Source organism: Seriola lalandi, unplaced genomic scaffold (genome assembly GCF_002814215.2).
Source record: "Seriola lalandi dorsalis isolate HSWRI2012SDOR001 ecotype SW California unplaced genomic scaffold, Sedor1 jcf7180002054946, whole genome shotgun sequence".
In the NCBI taxonomy this organism is placed as follows: domain Eukaryota; kingdom Metazoa; phylum Chordata; class Actinopteri; order Carangiformes; family Carangidae; genus Seriola; species Seriola lalandi.
The window spans coordinates 593,604-612,024 of NW_019525497.1; the positions used below are offsets into that span (position 1 = coordinate 593,604).

An 18,421-nucleotide genomic window follows, 5' to 3' on the forward strand; every position below is an offset into this window, starting at 1 on the left:
CCCCCACCCCCCCACACACACAATAACCACCTTTTTACTGCCTCCCACTAGGACGAATTTCCGTAATCTTCTGAATCTGTTACCAATGGATTTCCCACCAGAGTTCACACTTTTATTGAAGATTCTGAGGATGAAAAAGAGAGAAACCCTCTACACCAATGTGGATACTTACATATATTACAAAATAGTCAAGCCTTCACACTAAGTGTACATATACATGCACACACCCACGTACATATACTTGCTAAGCTCTAGAGACCCCTTTTAATAGTGTTTGGCTTCTTGGGGATCTGACAGGACCTTGGAGCAGAGGAGACTTTAAATAGTGATTGCTTTGACGAAAGAAAAGATGACGCCAGAGAATAAAAGAGGGATGGAGAGAGGGAGGGAGGGAGGAAAGAAAATATGGATCCAGTAAACGGAGGGGGAATGGTGCAAGAGAAGAAAACAGAAAAAAAAAATGTAAGTCAGGGGGTGCGAATGTATAAGCCTGAGTAAATAGTTATTACCAGTCTCTGAAGGGTGGCGGCGTGAGCTGAATAGACTGGGACTTGGAAACCACCGTTACCGGTGGTGATAGGGGACCGCTTCACAGCCCTGCAATCTGACAAAGGCTTAGTAGGTAATGGAAGCGGACCTCAGACAGCAAAAGAACATAGCAGCTTTAGCACACTATAAGAGCCGAGCATCAGATAAGTCTAAACCCCTTTCAGGCCCAACAAAGTAAACATTTAAACGTCAGAGATGTTTATCGCTCATGATTTGTCTAATGTGAACTTTAACGTGAACACCTGAAACTACAGCTACATCCAGTGACTGTAGAATATTAATTTAAGCACAGCACAGCATACTGATTTGTGAGAGTTAAAACAGTATCGTTCTGCCTAAAGGTCAAGGTACAAGCTCCTTAGATTAGCAAGTAAATGCCCTGCTGAGAAGATTTTAGACAAGACAACGAACCGCCCCCAGCTGCTGGGATGCTGTCTTGTCACTGACCTTTTGACCTCAGCAGGAGCAGGTCAGCAAAGGAACATGAAAGCAAACTGCACACGTTAAACCCACAGACTGAAGAAAACAAGAAAATAAATGCATACATAAACGCACATTCTCAATAGAATGCATGAAGGCACACACATCACACACACCACATACTACACTGTAGACACATTTCGCTTTAGGCCTTGTTAATGTACTCAATGACAGAGAAGGGGGATTTCTGAGTTAAGGTTTCCAGGAAGAAGACAGACTTTCCAAAGTTCCTGGGGGGAGTGTTTATGCATCATTCTGCACCAGCTGAACATTACTTTTGAGGCTCAGACATTGAAGTCCTGATCAAAACAGACAGGCCATATGTCATGGCTTGGGCAGGTTAGTGATGACTGAAAGAAGAGGGAGATGGGTTTGAGTGGGTGTATGTCTGAGACTGTGTTTACTAAGCTGGTGAAGTCATGTGTTGAGTATCAACAATACGTGCACATTTGCATACATTCTACATAGATACAGATTGCACCAATATGCCTCTGTCAGATCATATTGTGGTCCAGAAGCCAGCTCTAAAGCTCTGCATGAGTTCAAAACTAATAAGCAGAGATTTCTGCATCACAAAATTAAAATTAGTTGCACCACACAAAGTAGTTCTTACAACAGAGATATTTGACCTGACATTAAAATGCTGTTTAATAATCATGTAAAGTAGACTAAATGACCAAATACCTTCAGTTAGCTTAGCATAGTCGGACATTTCGCACTCATTCTAAACTGTGGAATACTGCTAACTCTGACGCATATTTCCCCATGTATGCATGTATAAATAGAACATAGTAATACCTACATGTAGAGTTTCTTCCTTAAGCTGTTATGTTACAGCTTCAGATGCTACAGCAACTTTCTGTTTCCCACTGTTGATTGGTTTTTCTAAACTAGTCTTTACTAACTAAGACTTTTCTTAAGTTTGAATGGTGCCACCAAAGTCAGTAACTGACTAGTTTGAAACTCATTACAGAGAACATAGTTCTACTTACATGCTTAGTAATTGGTTTATGAATAGCTGGTGCAAAGCAACCTAAGTTCCTCAGTCTGCAGTTCTGTTCCTAACCAGAGAAGTTGCAAGCAAGCACCTGGCATTTGCAGGCTTTCCGGGGGGCTACACACACACACATGAGCACATGCATAGCAAAACAAAGAACAGGAATAACAATCAGCACAGTGTATGTCCCCAGGAGCTTCCAATAGAAACCAGGTGAGCAACAATAGCAGTTAATAACTCCAATTTACTTTGTTATTCAAGTCCCATCACAGAGCACTGTTTAAAACACCAATTTGGAATAGTAAATCAGCCACGCAGCAAATACGTTTATCTCTAGAGACTAATGCACACACAAATATCCCGCCAAAGAAATCTGAGCAGACAAACAGTCCCCTCCATCCATTTGCTGCGATACCCACAATTTCCTTTCTTCGTCTTTGGTAGAAAATGGCCTTTCCCCATTTCTCCAGTGCTCAAAACCCTGGGTAATTTTCTTAATCTAGGCCTGATTCTGCACATTTGCATAAAAATTTTCACTTTTGAGGCTCCCCTAACAGAACATGGCTCTAATACGCAATTACTCTCCTCAATAGTGGTGGCTAATTACAGAGGTGTCAGACAAACAGGTAGCAGAACAGAGGGGGGGGCCTCCTACACAATGGCTGAGGTGCTAGTCGGCCACATGGGACAGAGCGGCTCAATGGAAAGCAGTAAATTCATTTAGGCTGGCTTCATTAAACCATGCTCCTTGGGCCCTGCATCATGCGCTCCCCTTTGCACTGCCGCTCTCCCTGCTCTCATGTGTGGGGCAGCGGATGTGCTGTGGGTAAGAAGAAGGCGATCACACAAATGAGCGCAACACAGAGGGAATGGGGCAACGCTGTAGGGAGGAAAACAGGGACGAGAGGAGAGATGGAGGGAGATATTCGGAGCACACCAGTGAGAAGAAGGGAAGGAAGAACGGAAGTGAAGGAAGGAAGGAAAAGAAGGGGAAAGGATGGTATCAATAAAGCAGCACAGCAACGCAAAAAAAAAGAACAGTGCAATATTATAGAAAGTGCTGGTGGGATGGAACAAGGGCATGAGGACATGTGCTCATTTGATGATAAAGAAATAAGGCATAAAAGGATGAGCATATAAAAGAATAATTTTGAATATGGCTTTTGTTTTATTCATCTGACCCAGTCTCCCAAAAGCCACAGAGAACAGAGGAAGACAGAGAAAATTACAGCTTTGGTCCTCAAACAGAGGCCAAATGCCAGGTCTCCAGCATGGTGAAACAAGGGCAGTCGAGCCCCATGGTCTCTTTACCATTTAGATTATACTGGCAACTTTCTGACCCCACAGTATGGATAACCATAATAAGCCACAGCCCCCGCTGCGTACCACCTGTAAGCCAAACACACTCACAAACAAAAACCTCAACTTGTGCACAGAAATCCTGACCACGAAAGTATCCGCAAGCACAAAAAACCTACTCTGCTCGCTCAAAGGAAGGAGCACTTATACAGCCTGAACTTTCCACTTCTGCATAACTCTGTCTGACTCACTTCAACACCACTGCCTTTCATTTGCACCATTTTCGGCCCAATTTAACAGAGCGCTTGCTGGGAGGACAATTAATGTCTGTTGTAAAATGGACATTGAGATAGGTATGCCGTCTCATGAAAGGAAAGAATTCACAGTTCTGAAAGTAATTTGAAGCTTTGTTGAGGGTTAGGTGAAAGACTTCTGCTCCCCTCAGTGAGGGAGTACGAAGCGCTGACGGCCACGCACCTCCACAGAGGAAGCGTCACCAACCACAGTCCACTGCTTTGGTCCGTGGCCAACGGAGCACTTCATGAGAACTTTTCTGTCTGATTGCTTTAACTGCTTGCTCAGTCGTCGCGCTGATTCTGAGTGACTCAAATCACTTTCACACATGACCCGCACATCCAGCTGCTAAATGACCACGAGCAGGGGGAAAAAAAACAGTAAGGCTCCATGGGTGAAAGTCAAATACAAATACCCCCTAAGGTTTGAGCAATCCATGCTTATGCACCAAAATATGCATAGACAGGCATGTGCTGGTGTTTTTGGATGTTTTTGGTAAAGTGGAACTGTAAATATGCAGCACTGCCTCCCTGTATTAAACACTGAATAATTATCACATTAAAAGAAATAGATAATTGTGTTGACGAAGGAAGAAAAATGCCCTTTTCCTTTCAGACAGACTGACTGAAATCGATTCATCGTGGGGAAAACAAGTCAGAAAAGCATGTTGTGAAATTAATGAAACAGATGAATCAAATATGAAAATGAGCCCACACACAAACTGTGAGGGGAAACTAACCTTTAGCGTGGAATTAATATAAAAAAACTCAGCCCACAAGAACCAGGGGATTGGATAAAAGTATAAAAATGAGATCAACTCTCAAAAAAAAGACATAAAATAAGATCAGAGGGTAAATCAAATGAAGGAAGACCACTCTGACCTTCTGTTAGAAGATGCTCAATCTACATACATTTTGCATCACTGTGCTGCACCGTGTTCTACTGGCTTCTTCTCATATCTGCTAGTCTGGAAAGAGGCTAGAGAAATACTTTTCCTAGACTGACAGAGCAGAGAGTAAACCTATATGCTAATAAAATTATATTAAAGGAAAAAAAAAAAGGTATTAGGTCAAAATGGCACCGATAATTTTGCTGCCATCGGTCAACAATTTGGTTAACATGGATTTCAGCTAAATTTCAGTGTCATGCTCAGGACTCATTTTGTGAGATAACAGCACTTCAAGGCCTGTGTCTAATGTTGTTCCACAGCTGCGTGATGCAGGGTTTCCCATATAATCACTACATTTGGATGGTCCGCGAGGTAATTCAAATGCTGTCGTCATACATTTTTGTTTAGGATTTAGTGTGAATCAGACACTAACAGGGCGTTTGGCAGCATGGCTCAAATGTCACATTAGCATGGCTGAGAAAAAACATAACAAAACAAACTTATTTTAAGCAATAAAAATCTCAGTATGTGACTCTGCTAAATACTCCTCCTCTCGCTACCTTACAGGTCTCTAATGTGGAAATCTAATTTGTTTTGTTTTTTTTGTAACACATTACACACCACTGTGAGCTGCACCAAAGACTGATGCTGTTGCAATTCTTAAGTCACCAAAAAGAGGGTCATATGAGTCAAAGATCACCTTTAAATTCAGCAGCCACTCAGCTGTCACTGACATTGCATCACAAATCAAATCTTATGACTTCCAGAAATGAGAGCACTCCAATCACACTAAAGACCCTGGAGCAGCAGGAAGACTTGGCATCATCTGGAGAGGTCAGGACCAAGCCCCTCTGTAGGGCAACAGAAAATAAATCAGATTATTAATGATATATATGACTTCTTTTATACTACATTTCAGTCAGTCAAGGGTTTGACATTTCAGAGTGTACGCAGATAGGTACAGGATGCTGCTGGCTTTGGATATGTGCCTCGACACAACAGCAACTCTCACGCTGCTGTAGCCTATAAGCTCCAGCTGCTTGCCTTCATTGTGTCTCTGCGCCGCGCCACAAATGTTCCTCCATCTCCGATACTTATCAAGGCACTAGAGTTTGAAGCTGCCATTACTCAAAATTAATAACCACGGCAGCGTGTTTATCATAGCACACTTTCACACCCAACCTGCCAGAAATAATCACCACAGTGTTTGTGTGCGTGACAGAAAGAGAGGAAGACAGAGAGCAAGAGAGATACAGAGGAAGGAAAACAGAAAGACAACTGGAGGGGTAGATGAAGTGTGAAAAAGTGACAGAACAAAGAGAGTAAGAGCCTGAGATGAAAAGACGTAACTGGGAGAGAAATGAAGAGAAAATCTGCTACATGCATACGTGTGCATCTGCCGTACCTAATCACTCTGCCTCCATTTCACCTTGTTGGTTTTCGCCGCACCTTTTCTTCCCATCATGTCTGACAACAGGGCAACACTAGCTCTCCTTGTGTATTCATTCTGCTAAGCAGGACTCTAATCTCTGCTGACAGCCAATGTGCTCCAACAAAGCAGGCCTGAGTAAATCAAAAAAAAAAGAAAAGGGCCAGGGTTTTTAATTTACAAATCATGTGAGTACAGTGCAGGGTCCTGCCACAACTTCCCCAGTGGAAGAAAAGAGGCGTGAAATTCTTAGTAGCGGTAGGGTTGTTCAAATTGCAGATCCTTGTGCTGTATGTGTGAAAATACAAGAGCAGAAAATGAAGTGACAAGGACAGGGGAAGGCCCCTCAGCACCTCTACTCAAATCTGGAGAGACAGGTGGTGAAGAAACAAGACAAGGACAAATGTCTGTCGGTCGCTGGTTCAGGCTCCGCTGACATTTTCCATGGCATTTAGAAAACATCCAACAAAACCAAAAGAAAAAGGAAGGGGGGGGCGGGCCCTAAAAATAGTTGGCTGGAAGAAACCGATGCGTGGTTGGAAGTTGAGGTTATACAATAGATGAAGACACTTCAAATGACCTCTTATCTTAGGGATTTGCTCACTTTCCCACAGTCCCCTGCTTTCTTTCACAGAGATGAACCTTTACAGCTGAACTCAGCAGCTAGTGAGGTCAGCCAGAGAATTTGTACCCCACAGCAACCACAAGTTTGTCATTTTACTTTTACAGTCGTAACACTCAGCTGACGACAGCCGCTATTTATATCAAAAGTGTGAGTAGGTAAAAAGCAGAAAACCAAAAGAAGTTTCTCATTACCACAGGCTACATTCCCAGGCCTATATTTATCAAACTGTGACAGAACATTTAAAAATCTTCACTGTTTTCCAACACACAAAGCTAGGAATGAAAGTTAATATATCGCATTTCTATCAAATGTGTTTTTTATTTCATACTTAAACTGATAATGATTCAAATCAGACCATTTATTACCATTATAGGAATAGTTTGACATTTTGTAAAATAGGCTTTCTCGCTAAGAGTCAGATAAGATTGATACCACTCTCATGTATGTACAGTACATATGAAGCTGGGGCCAGCAGCCGAGAAGCTTAAGACTAGGCACAGTTGGAAATCTCACCACATAACACGGTCTTCTTGAATCAAACAGCAAAAAACATTTTAAACCGACTGACGACAAAATAAAGACAAGCTGAAGTGTTTTGCAAAGACTGTACAATATTGTATGGTTACGATATACTTGCATCACTTTTGTTTGCAATCTTCTTCCATGGATTTCTTTATTCTGCACTTGTCAATGTGGTAATAAATTATTCTTTTATGTTTTCTTGTATTTTTTTCTCTAACGTTCCTCCTCCACCGGTAGAAGACATTCCTCCCTGCTCCAGTTTGTTATTTACTTATATTTTGGCCAATTTGCTTGAATTTAAATGGCTTGAGGCCACTTCTTGATGTCATGTGTTAATTGCTACTGGAGACTCCAAATTTCAAAACAAATAAAACTAACTTGAAATTTAAATCATACAGGCATTTAGATAATATAATCCTGTCTCCTAGAAATTGTGTTTGTGTCGCAACAGCAAATCCAATTTTAATCAGATTACGTTTTCTACAGTACTATTAACATCCTCTATCTTTTTCTTTTTTTTTTTATATCTGATCTTGCAGTACAATATCTACTTGTAGTGTCTACAGCATTATTAATCTTAAGGTTAGGGGAAGATCATGATCTAGTCTTGCACAGAAAACGTCCACAGTTACTTGAGACACAATGTGTTTATTTACATTTAACCAAAAACCATGATCTTTCCGTAAGCTTAACTCAAAAGTTTTTGTTGCCTGAACCACAGAGAGAAGTCTGGATGCAAAACCCAGCCTTAGCTTTGTACAGCCATTATCCTCCCCAACCACCTCATTCACTCATAAATGTAGTGCTTCATTCAACTTAATGTCTCGGAGACCGGTTGGAGAATAACATCTCAGTGTGGAGATTTAAGAGAATGAATAATGGAGATACAATAAATTCTCAACACCTTTCTGAACATACATGTAATCACATGATATTGACATTGCTGTAAGTAGGAGCAAATCACTTGGTTAATGTAACTAAGTCTTCACTTTTAGCAAAAAAAAAAGTTTAAGTTGGCCTTTTAAACTGTGCCTTAAGCGTAACTTACAGAACTTTGACAAACACAGTCCCTGGTCACCTTCACTGTGACCAAGCAAAGGAGAGCAACCAAGTCTCATTTGACACGTCAGTGATCACACTGATGCATCATATACTCATTCAATTCTGGGGTTTAACACTTCTCCAGGCACTGTGAGATCTGCCAGCTGGCTGCAACAGAGGCTATTTGCTATGAGTTTCCATTGCAAACGCCTCTAAATCCACAAAGCCTTACAGTTTTAGAGAAGGTGTGTTTCTGGGAGAATGCTTCTCCAATTACTTCCTGCTTTATAAGCTCCTGAAAGTCAGAGACGGCCCCCGGTCACCCCTCATCTAGTCCGATTTTTGTGAGAGGGGACAAAAATGCAGAACAGCCCATTTTAGCTGTGATTTGTGATGCTCATAAGTGATGGAGATATGAAGAAGACATTGGCCTGAAGAAAAAGGCAAATAAGGAAAAAAAGAGACGGATATTGATCACCCTGTTTAAATGAGGCTGTCGGAAAAAGTGAGAGATGAAGAAAGAGAGAGAATGAGAGGGAAAGAACAACAGGGATTCTGGGAAATGCCCAACTTCCAACAATACAGATCTCATAAAAGAAATGACTCATTTAGTCCATGCATCTGCTTTCAGCAAAGACTACATGCCAAATGACCACAACACACACACACACACACACACACACACACACACACACACACACACACACACACACACACACACACAAACACACACAGACGAGGACACACATAAATCTGCATGTCAACACAGGCCTTGTGTCCAGCAGCAGGGTTAACGTTAGCAGAATAGTTTCTAACTCTTTGCTTTGACCAAAACCACTGAGGAGGCTTCACAGCAAACTTTATTGCAACAGACAACGCACAAATAGAGAGTTGTGTGTCCAAAAGCATGAGATTCCCATGAAGTCCGTGTTTAATCTCAGTACTCCTGGCAGGAAAGTACAATATGATTAAAAAAAACAACTAATTATACAAATGATATTATAAAACCAACACAGTCTCAAAAGAATCTTCACACGGAGACATAACAAAAGCAAACACACAATGGTAACAACAATCACAAATACACCATGCACACAAACAAAAGCATAGAGAAAAAAAAACAGACCATGCTCCAAAAAATGAAAGAAAACCATTTAACTTTGACACTGTGTTCTCAACTTGGTTCTAAAAAGTGAGCGCTGCCATTTGCTCCGCCGTTTCACTTTGATCATGACTCGCTCCCCGTTTTCAAACGCTGTGACATTTGAAAAACACAATCCCACGTTGGTCTCCTATCATCGCTGGAAGAGGATACAGAGAAATAACAGGGCCAACACTACCCACCTGCAGCACATCACATCCCCTCTCCCCAAGAAATGACGGTGAGCAAAAAATAGGCGTCCTACTGCCACAATCTGCCCGTCGGACTGTGACGATGGGAAGTCCATATTTGGTCATCATTTCTCGCATTCTTACGCCGTGGTGCTGTTTTTGGCTATTACTGAGGAAGATGGAGGGAGCCAGAGGACACAGTGTTTATTTTATTTTTTTATTTTTTTTAAAGATGAGAGACGAGAAGGAAGAAATAAAGGAGAAGAAGCAAAGGAAAAATGACCAAAATGCTTTACCTCCCACAGAGCTCTATCTCTCCAATGGCCCCTTGTCGGGGGACAAATTGATCCTGGAAATAAGGGGTCATTTCCTCTGCCTGTTTACCTGTTCACAGCACACTGTCATCAGTTGGAAACACACACACACAAGCTGACCCAGCTGTACCCTCAGAGAGCTAATGTGAGGGAGGGCTGAGTCACTCGCCCTCCTCGTCCTCACTGTGACAACAAGCCAGTAACCTGTGTGTGTGTGTGTGTGTGTGTGTGTGTGTGTGTGTGTGCACTGGCTTCCCTGACAGCAGTGACCCTCATGACCTTTGACTCTTTGAACTCTAAGCCAAATAAACCGTTTCAGCCTTTCTTTCTCTCTTTGGAAACACACCAACAGTCTGTCCATAAGAAAAAACCATCCTCAATAAAATCTCACTTTTAAACAGCCTGTCAGACTCATGGGTGTGTGTGTGTGTGTGTGTGTGTGTGTGTGTGTGTGTGTGTGTGTGTGTGTGTGTGTGTGTGTGTGTGTGTAAAAAAATATATATACATACATAAATAAAGATATAAGCAAAACTGGAAAACATGTTTGATACATTTAGAACCAGTTTCAATACAGAAATGGTTTTCAATAAACAAAACACTATTCTTGATTCTGAAGACATATAAAATAAAATACATTTTCCATGTTCTTAATTTGTGTCCCTGTGTTAACTTTTTCAGTTATTTCTGGTTTAATGCCAAATATATGTCAATTTCTTTTAGTGTTTTTATCAAAATCCTGAAGTTGAAAATATTTTTGATGACTCATCTGGAACTACTCAGCAGCAGTTACGTAAATTATCCAATCAAATGTGATTTAGGGACAGGAGCTAACCCTGCCCATAATTTAAAACCGTTAGCTCATGGGTTGCACTGTAGTGATATCATAGCATGAAATTTGTGTTTGGATTAAGTTCATTTGTTCAAATTTTCTAATGAAATGTTGTTAAGGTTCCCCCTCATCACCCACCACCTGATGTAATAACACAGGACAGGTGAGCAGTAGGTGTAGCTAGAGGCCGTATTGTAAGTATTTGCTAAGCCTCGCCCACATTTAAGTGATCAGATCTGTACAAACTAACTAAACTACTGCATTTTCTATTCCAGTGTAAAACACACATTACTGAAGACAACTGTTGTCTCACTGTGACTTTAATGACACTTTAAATCTGTGTCAAACCAGGCACTCTCCTTCGCTCTCCCTCACTCAGTCAGACACGTCCACATTCTTCACATTGTGACGACCACCCAGCCAGTTTCTCCATTTAAATAAACCCACTCTCCTCTTCCCCACTCCGAGCTGTGTGACTGTAAAGTGTAACAATAAAGCTGCTTATGACTGGAGGCTTTTATTTGGTCCAAGTCCTTGAGCGGCAGTCAGCATGTACACAAAACACACATACACACACACAAACAGACACACAGGTCTGCAGGACCAGGAGACAGGGCAGAACAAACATATCTGCATTACGTCTGCTGGGTTTTTAAACTCCTCCTTTGCTGGGGGGGAGCAACATCAGAGCAGCAAGCATGTCAGACTCCTCAGCTACGACTGTCCACCTCAGCCTTTCACCCCTCCCCCTCCTACTGTCTCTGCTTCATTCATAAGCCAACAAGTCACCTACTGTATGCTGCCATCAACACACAACATCCGAGCTTTATCTCCCACACACACAGCCCCATACACACACACACACGCGTATATATACCATTTTAAATTCCAATATTCCCACAGGTGATCCAGACAAAACCAGTCAGGCACACGTACACCTTCTGCCCCTGAACCAATGCAGCAAATATCATTATGGAATCAATGCAGCCTTGAATCAATCGAGGCAGTGCCTGTGTGTGTGTGTGTGTGTGTGTGTGTGTGTGAGTAAGATAAAGGGAAGAAGTTGATAACACCATGTGCTCCTGTGAGGATTTCACCAAACTCCATGTTTTTTGATTGAAAGGAGGCGGGTGAGGTATTACCATAACCTTCCAACCACATGTCTGCTGTAAACTCAATAATGCAAGAATGATTTCACACACATGCACACACACGCACAGCTTGCATGCACCCACTGTTGCTATGCACCATGGTAAATTCAATATTGTGTTCACACTCCTAAACCAGAGTGGGAGTACAGTCGACAGAGAAGCCACAGCCTTAGCTTTAAATCAATAGATTAAATAAAACCAGATGAATAAAACACAAGATAATAAATAAAAGAGGAGATGGTTTACTCTTCCCATCATATACTGTACAGGCTCTCTCCCAACGTGGAAAGAAAAAAAGACGACCAAGCAAGAAAGACGACCAGAGAGACAGACAGAAGGGAAACAAAAAGAGAGAGAGAGAGCTCTTGTTGTGTCTTTAACGTGTGTTTGTAATTCTTATGTCTATCTTTCCCTGTGCCAGGGTTTGCATAAGGAGTATGTTTTAGTACAGTATATTTGTTTTTTGCTTTCATTTTAAATACTTGAATGGATGCACAATATACCAGCATACTGTATGTCATATTGTAAATGTCAGTACTGAAACATCTGCGTGGCCTTGGCTGAGTCAGATGTGTCACACACGCTATTCATCTTTGCCATTTGTGCAGTTTGTGCATAATTATCTCAAACATGGTACGGCTCCAAATGTGTATGTGAGTGTGTCTGTGCGTGCGGCTTGCGTGTGTGGCTATTCAAATCTTTAATCGACTAACGGTCGATAGGATTTCATCAACTGATCGATAATTTCATTCAGCTGAAAAATCGGAGGCAAGATAATTACCTTTAATTAATGACCAACAGCCAGCTTCTCATAAAAAGATCCAAAAAATTATTAATCAATGATTCTTTGTCAACTAACACCATAATGAGCCATTAGTCAAATAATTTACTGAGTAGGGGGGCCCCCAGACACCTTGATCTTCTTTTATGGGATTCATTAGACCAGTACTGGCACAGATTAGTAGTGGATTTACTATAATACCGCTGTTAGATTATAAACCTCTTTTTGAATTTAAATTACAATTATATTTTTTCTAATCTTGTATTGTTCCCACCTTTCTTGAATGTTATGTTACAGGCCAGAAAACCCATTGACACACACTGCATGTTGCACTTGGCTTTACAAATGAAGTTTCCTTGACAAACCTGTCGTTGATGCTCCAGTTGAGGCAGAGGTTGAGGGAGCTGAGGTTGCGACATTTCCTCACCACCTCCATCACAGTCTCATTGTTGAGCTCCGAGATGTGCCGCAGGTCCAGGACACTCAGGTTACGTAGCTGCACGGCGGAAAAGCACACAAACACTTGAATGATATCATTATGTCAAATTCACACAAACAGGTAGCTGTGCAGCACAGGCAACCTAATAACAATGCTCCCCTTTAACCAAATAAAATCTCTCTTTCACACAAACAGGTATACAGGCGTACAATTTCCTGTCTGTTCACCGAGGGACCAGCAGCCGATTCGTTACTATGAGCAGCTGTGGAAGAGAAACATTCAGCATGTATGGAATACTAGCCTGTTGAATTACATGGATGGTTTTAACGTATATCCCCAAGGAATGTGATAAAATATCTTTCTGTACACTTGTATTTCACCACATGCACTGAAAAAATAGCATGGATGCAGAATAAATCCTAACAAGGCAGACAAATGTTACAAAATTGCTGGTTGTTACTGTTTACTATTCTGCGCCTGCATGCCTGGTGTGAGGGGTTATGAGCCAATATGAGCAATCACTTTCCTCCTTCCTTTCATCTCCCCGACTTTCAATAATCCCTCTTTCCGATCTGAATACCTTATAAGAGGCGGTTTAGATTAATCCTCCAGTCAAAATCTCTACTTCCTGACACACTCTTCAAAACCCACACTGACACAATGTTCAACAAGCGTTCCTGCTCGCTTAAAATTACCAGAAGCTTTTCAAGTCACAGCACAGGTGTGTTTTCTCTGATACATGCTCAAAACTATTTGAGGCACAGGTGCACGCGCGTGCGCACACACACACACTTATACACAGACCAGAATGCAAGATAATAGAGGTGTGATATTCCAGACTGCCGCCAGGGATGCAGGGAGGTAAATGTCATGGCCGAGGCTAAAGAGAAAACAAGCTTACAGTTGCTGTTAAGATCACTAAGCACTATTGTCAGCTCCATAGGCATGACATATATCTACCAGCATGAAGACACATGGGGGGGGCATGGATAAGGAGCACAGCTCACTGTGTGAAATAAGCACACATGTAAACACTCTCCCCTTTCCCCACATACTGAGAATCAAAACACAGAGACCCACACACCGCCTGCAAACAAACACTGTGGCCTGTGGCTACACTTTGTCACTCCTTGAGAGAAAATTGGATCACACCTCTTGTGATAAAAGGTGTGCTTAGGCATGAAATAAACATGGAGCAGGTTTTGTTTATGTCATATCATCACCTATACTGTGAGGACAGGCCTTAGATAGGCTAATGAAATAAACATTAAGCAGCTTGCATGCGCAAAGAATGGTCGGCAGCGATCGTCAGGGACAGCTAAACTGACATGATAAACAATGGTATTTAATGAAAGGGGGAAAAAAATCCTTAACTGCATTTATTAACATAGACATGCACGCATGCAAGGAGATGCTCACACACTTGCACACACACACACTTAAACCCACAGATAGATGCACACAAACTGTCATGTGCCACTGTGGCCAGTGTTGGATCGAAGTGCTAAATTATTCATACAGAATGAGGCTGATCTGTGTGTGTGTGTGTGTGTGTGTGTGTGTGTGTGTGTGTGTGTGCGTGTGTGTGTCCGTGTGCATGTGCGTGTGTGTGTGGTGGCAATGTTTGCAAAACAAAAGCAATGCCAAAATCAAACCTGGATGTAGGCAAAGTGACCATTGCCACTAATATTCACAGCAACAGACATGCACTCACACTATCAAAAGAAATGCCATCAACATCACACACATTCATTCATTCTCACACACACACACACACACACACACACACACACACACACACACACACACACACACACACACACACACACACACACAGTTATTTGCATTCAGTATTTATGGTTATTAAGCCTGGAGTAAATTTTAAAAGCCCCGACATCAAAAGTAGTATTTGTTCTCTGAATCTTCAAAACTGCTTATGTCTGCGAAATAGAATTTCTACTACAACCAATAGTAACGGTTTCATTGATGTCGATAACCAATGAGAAACCAGGCCAACCAGTGTGAGTTTTGATTGGACGAGAGTGTGGCTGGGTTGAAGAAAATCTGAAAATTTAGCAGATGTCTGCATGAAAGGAAAGAGGCAGAGTCACGGCCGAGACTGTAACTTTGTTAATCCATCTGTGAAAACCACCGCAGGAAAATAAATTCCACAGTTTAAGAGACATCTCCTAAAAGAAAAATATCCTCCAAATCCCAAAAAAGCGAAGTAAAAAAAAAAAGCTCAGTAATTCTCAGTAATTAGTCACACCACCAGAATACGACAGGCCACAGTGCCAGTGTTTGTTTTCTCATAGTTGACACATTATCATAATTTGACTCAGGTAAATGGTTTTAATGCCCTCAATCTTATTTAATCATTTCCACTCAGAAGATAACTTATTTTCTGCCCATGTATTTCTGTGATCCGAGAATAAATGGGCACCAAAAGAAAGAAAAATAAATGGAGAGAAATAGGGAGGAGGGAGCAAGAAAAGCTTTAGACAGAGAGAAGGACAAAGCGAATGATTCACACAGCACAGGGCGAGAGAAAAACAGAGATGGAAACAGAGAGAGAGGGTGAAAATAAAGTGAAACCGAGTGAGAGAGAAACAGAGAAAAAGAATAGAGAGCAGGGGATTCAGCGAGGGGGTTCGGCAGGTTTTTCTGCTCGTTGGCTGAGGTCTGTAACCAGGCAGAGTTTGTCTCGTCTCCTCTGAGTTGGCAGCTACACCTGGATAATTATTCATGCTGTTCACGAAAACAGCGAAACCTGCAAAACCCAGCTGCTCTGAGGCCGGCATGTCGTCCCAGCCCCGCGAACACACATGCATGGCTCAGGAATATAACACACACACTGATCATATAAATATTTCAACGACTACGTGCACACATGTTCACATGCACGGAAAACAGCAGTGGAGAGTGTCGAGGGACGTTAACTCAAAAACTGTACTTCACTACAATTGTGAGGAACTTGTACTTTCATTGAGTAATTCCATTTTATGTTACTGCTGTTCTACCATACTTCTTACTCCGCTACATGTTTTAACATCAATAATTACTAGTTACTTTTCAGATTGAGATTATGCATACACAACATACGATCATATATAGCAAATGTTAAGCAGTGAAAAATACCTGTACCTTGATCAACTTGCTAATGCATTAAAAATAATGATCCAATAATTTAATATTATACTGTAGAGAAGTAGTTGTTTAAATCAGCTATTTTACATAGTGAAATTAATAATCACAAAATAAAATTTGTGATTTTTTTTTAATCAACAGTAAGTTAATAAGTATATCCTAGATCACGTATTAGGTTAATTTTAATGTCTGCTAAAGTTATTCCTTAATTTAAGTGAAGAAATATTTTTGTCTGAAAAGAGTTACATAGCAGAAAAATGATAGAATCACAAAATTGGATTTGAATGTTTATCGACCAACTCCAAATCAGTTCACTCATATAACAAATGATAATCTAATCTGCAAAGATAAGACAAAAGCAATAACCTGACTTCTGACAAGAGATGAACGAGCAAATACTTCTTGTCTGAGGATTCGGTGCAGCAACACTTTTCTGTATAAAACAGGTTGTTTAATTCGGTCCACATGACCAGAGGAGATCTCTGAGCTCCAAGCAGTTTGGCTTTCACCTGCTCCAATTAGAAGCATCTCTCAAACAGGAAAAATGAGAGTGAGTCAGAGGTCAAACACAATGCCGCTTCAAATGAAAGAAAAATAACTGGCTTTTTCAAAGGTACGTTATCCTTCAGCCAAGCATAGGCTGGAGCTCTACGTTTGGAGAGGTTGATTTGACACTTTATTACATTAGTGTATGTCACAGTCTGGTGCACAGTGTCTGTGTGTGTGTGTGTGTGTGTGTGTGTTTGTGTGTGTGTGTGTGTGTGTGTGTGTGTGTACCTGTGTATGCTATGCCAGACTGCAGAGCTATAACTACCTGTACTATTACTACATTTATTTACACAACGTCAAGCATCACGATGCCAAGCAGGAAGTTGAGGCCTGGTGGACCCCATGCAGTGGGTATGATGTCATGGTTTGAACGCTGGCACAAAGCAGCATGAGTTCATGGCTGTTGCTGTCCATCAACCTCAGTGTCCCAGCTGACAAGCAGCTAGATGACATTTAAAAAGCACGGACAGAGCGAGCATTGTTTTAGTCATAAATAGCGAACATGTTGGATTTGGAAAGTATGAGCTGCTATTTCATTGCTGCAGTTAACTTCAAGATTTAGTGTGTGAGTTTAGTCAATGAAATATAGGTCCTACTATGGGAAATGTATATAGATCCACAAAAAAGAACCGCATGCATGAGAGCACTGTCCATGAAAAGGCGGGGTAGCTTTTCAGTAAAACCGAACAGCCGTAGCAGTGGAAACTCTCAACTGTCAGACAAGTTTAAATCCTCTAAACAATGCAGGCAGAAGTTTAGGCAGTCACTTTGAAGTAATATTCAAAGTCCCGAGCAAGAAGTCAAAGTCACAGGGTGTTGTTGAGGTGGCATTGTGGCCCTGACACATTTTGCTCAGCTGTCCCCATGTGTTGGAGACGGTGTGAGACAGGATGAGGCGGGGTTGAAAAGGTGAGACGAATGGCAGCGGTGTCACTAGGTGAATACAAGCGCGCACTCATGCATACACTCTGTCTTTTTTTTTTTTTTTTCCCATATTGGAGCATCCCAGACAGTTCAGTCAGACAGGAGAAAGCTGTGTCGAGACAATCCCTCTGCGGTAAGCCTAAATCACATGCAACTCCTCCCTCCCTCCCTCCCCCTCCAGATGCATACTCAGAAAAACACACAAATATAAATACATAGAGGCCTGTGCCGACAGAGGGATATGAATATTTGAAAACGGACTGGGGCAAATACTGGAAAGGCCATGGCTCTGGTATCACAAATACACTGTCTGCTTCAGTCATGGACCAGTGAGCTGATGAGTGAGTGTGTGTGTGTGTGTGTGTGTGTGTGTGTGTGTGTGTGCATGTGTGGTTAACTTCTCTCTTTATCTGTCTTGTGCCCATCTACTGTCTATCACGTATTTTCTCTCTCCTACCCCCTTTTTTTCTCTCTCTTTCTCCCTTTCAGTCGCTAATCCTGCATGTGTTGGTGTTGATAACAAACTCAGTGGCGAGGAAAGGCTCGAGGAGATAGAGAGCGTTGGTTTCTCTTCGGCGCACTAAGCCAAATGGCCACATAGGAAGCGCATATACACGCGCGCGTACGCATACGCGCACAAACCGATGTGACAGCACTGGATGACAGTCACAGCACTGTGACACTAGTTGGGCCAATAATGAGACATGATATCCCTCCCTCCAGAGGTCAAAAACCTCTCTATCTCTGTCTGTCTCTGGGTTAAAAGTCTTAGAGCCAAATGAATTATTCTTCAATTACTCTTGCAAGAGACACACATCATCCGCAGGCTC

General features: G+C 41.7%; 1 protein-coding gene across 1 annotated transcript in view; it reads right to left on the bottom strand.

Moving 5' to 3' along the window:
• fbxl17 (F-box and leucine-rich repeat protein 17) overlaps nt 1-18,421 on the bottom strand; it is a 211,796-nt gene that overhangs the window by 115,041 nt on the left and 78,334 nt on the right. Inside the window, exon 8 of the mRNA XM_023394265.2 lies at nt 12,898-13,028. Coding sequence (XP_023250033.1) covers nt 12,898-13,028 — 131 coding nt within the window. The remainder of the gene's footprint in view (nt 1-12,897; nt 13,029-18,421) is intronic.